The 3039-nt window shown below is 44.4% G+C and overlaps 1 protein-coding gene across 1 annotated transcript in view; it reads right to left on the reverse strand.

Annotated features, from left to right (window-relative positions):
- Positions 1-279: 279 nt before the first annotated feature.
- Map7d2 (MAP7 domain containing 2) overlaps positions 280-3039 on the reverse strand; it is an 80403-nt gene continuing 77643 nt past the window's right edge. The window contains exon 16 of the mRNA XM_013026457.1: positions 280-339. Within this exon, the coding sequence (XP_012881911.1) occupies positions 280-339 (60 nt within the window). The remainder of the gene's footprint in view (positions 340-3039) is intronic.

Below are 3039 nucleotides of genomic sequence, written 5' to 3' on the forward strand. Positions count from 1 at the left end.
AATGTTTTTGTGCTCCAACTCTGAGAATGAGAGCGGTCATGGGTGAAGTTCTGAGCCAGCAGCACTCAGGTCGACAGGCTCACCATGAAACTAGAGAAAGAAAGGAAATGCTCTAGCAGCAGCAGAAGCTCAGAACTAGAACTGTAGAATGTAACTTCACTAAAGCCCAGTAAGACCAAAGTCTGGAGGTTTCTACCAAGAGGCCAGTGTTTGACATACTACCTAGGAATATAGTTACATTCCAATCTAATATTTTGGAATGTGGCTACAGAAGCTCCATCAGGTGGCCAGCAGCTCAGATTGGACTCCCAGCAGCGTCCCGGGTGCTCCAAACTCCACCTGTGGCAAAAACAAAATCACATGAGACCAATACAGAAACCAGTATCTTGTACTTGGTAATTGCATTTTCCTTGGCTCATAGATTAGTCCTCATCAACAGAAGTACTTCAGTTTTTTGTACAGGATCTTTATATGAGGTGGGTCCAATTTTCCTGGTGTGAGAATTTTCTAACACCTGCAGATGTCCCCATTCCTGTGCTTGTTTTTTTTTAACCTTTGAGCAAAGGAGAGCCCTACTTAATCTGGAAAGGTTGAACATACTGCTTCAGGAGGGATGCACATGGAATAGGAGAAGACAGCAACATCTTACTGGCCAGTCAGAGTCTCCTTTACTCAAACCTATAGATAATTTCATGTCACAGATCTGACTGAATGTCCTCAGGCATTGTGATATTTTAAAAAAATGCTGGGCTAAGAATGTGGCTCAGTGGTAGAGTACTTGCCTCGCATGTATGAGGCCCTGAGTTCGATCCCTTAGCATCACATAAACAGAAAAAGCTGGAAGTGGAGCTGTGGCTCAAGTGGTAGGGTGCTCACCTTGAGCTGAAGAGCTGAGGGACAGTGCTCAGGCCCAGAGTTCAAGCCCCACGACTGACAAAAACAAACGAACAAAAAACACCAAATGCTCCCTAGTGAGGGTTGCACCACCTCTTGTTCAGAAGGATTTGAGAACTAGTCTTTTTATTTTTGCCAGTCCTGGGGCTTGAACTCAGGTCCTGGGCACTGTCCCTGAGCTTCTTTTGCTCAAGGTTAGCACTCTACCATTTGAGCCACAGCACCACTTCTGGCTTTTTCTGTTTATGTAGTACTGAGGAATCCAACACAGGGCTTCATGCATGCTAGGCAAGCACTCTACCACTAGGACACATTCCCAGCCCTGAGAATTAGTCTTTATCATACATGAAAATATATAAACAAAGTTGGGCACGGTCGACTCATTCCTGTAATCCTAGCTACTCTGGAGGCTGAGATCTGAGAACCATGGTTCAAAGGCTGCTTGGGCAGAAAAGCCCCTGAGCCTCTATCATCAATTATCCAGAAAAAAAGCTGGACTGGAGGCATGATCAAGTGGTATAATGCCAGCCATGAAAGGAAAAAGCCAAGCAAGAGTGCTAGTCTCATAGGCTGGAAATGTGGCTTGGTAGTAGAGTGCTTGCCTAGCATGCATGAAGCCCTAAGTTCGATTCCTTAGTACCACATACACAGAAAGAGCCAGAAGTGGTGCTGTGCCTCAAGTGGTGGAGTGCTAGCCTTGAGCAAAAGCAGATCAGGGACAGTGCCCAGGCCCCGAGTTCAAGCCCCAGCACTGGCAAAAAGGAAAAAAAAAGAGTTCTAGGCCCTGAGTACTGACATCAATATATGTATACATGTAGTGTGTGTGCACGCGTATGCACATATATGAACACTTGTGTGCTAGCTTAAGGACTTGAACGCGAGGCCTGGGCACCATTCTTGAGTTTTGTGCTCAAGGTCAGTGCTCTACTACTTTGAGCCACAGCATAATTTCTGGCTTTTTGGTAATTAATTGCCGATAAGAGTCACACGGACTTCCCTGCCCAGGCTAGCTTCAAATGGCGATCCTCAGATCTCAGTCTCCTGAGTAGCTAGGATGACAAGCGTGAGCCACCGGCGCCCAGCAGGTTAGTGTTTGTAAATGTCCAAGAAAGCAGCTGCTTTATCAAACTAGGTATCTGGTTTACTGTACAAGTGACCTGTTAGACCTTTCCACTCACATGTTAATGCACTACAGGTGCTTTCTTGAAATCTGAGAGAAAGAAACCCTAAAACTTACCTATGGACAAAAGCTGAGGCCTGGTGGAAATACATATACAAACCACAGAAAGCTTAGCTATGCAGCATTTCCAACCTGTTACCTCACTTGAGAAATAAAGAGGTTGGACTAAATCATTTTAGGCATCACATTTCTATAAGAGGAATGCAGAATCATAAAAACTAAAGTGACAGAGAATGCCAAGAATATAAAAAAGGTTTTCCTAAGAGTCTAAAATGGCAGGAGTAATTGGATGTATTCATTTCTTGAAGGATTTGGTGAAAGATTATAATTATGTTTTCATTATTCAAAAATCAAGTGCCAAACTGAAGTAGATCAAATGTGAATTGCTAAGCACACGTAACTACAGACTCCCCATGGACTTCCCCTAGTTATAACACATAGATATTCTCACTCATATAACAGGGCTGGGGTGTAGTTAAGGGTCTATAGAGTGTAAGTTTTACATGTGCAAGCCCAGTGTGTGTGTGTGTGTGTGTGTGTGTATGGCAGGGGGGAGGGAGAGGCAGGGGGGAGGCAGAACATATAACAGGTGAGGGAAAAAGGAAGCAGAGAAAACAAATGCTTTGGCAAGAAAAACATTAGGTCAGCTGGGCACTTGGCTTATGTCTATAATCTTAGCTACTCAGGAGGCTGAGATCCGAAGGTCATGCTTTGAAGCTAGCCTGGGCAGAGATGTCTGTGAGACTCTTATCTCCAATTAGCCACCAAGAGCAGCCTGGAGTGGAGGTGTGGTTCAAGTGATAGAGTGCTAGCTTTTGGGCCTGAGTTTAAGCCCCAGTATCACAAACCAAAATAAAATAACACCACAATTAGCAAAAATCCAAGCTGGAAGAATGGTTGAAATAGGAGAACACCACTCAAGCAAGCTAGCCAAGCAACTGTTTGTTTTTAAGTGGTCATGGGGC

Source organism: Dipodomys ordii, unplaced genomic scaffold (genome assembly GCF_000151885.1).
Source record: "Dipodomys ordii isolate 6190 unplaced genomic scaffold, Dord_2.0 Scaffold94, whole genome shotgun sequence".
NCBI classification, from domain to species: domain Eukaryota; kingdom Metazoa; phylum Chordata; class Mammalia; order Rodentia; family Heteromyidae; genus Dipodomys; species Dipodomys ordii.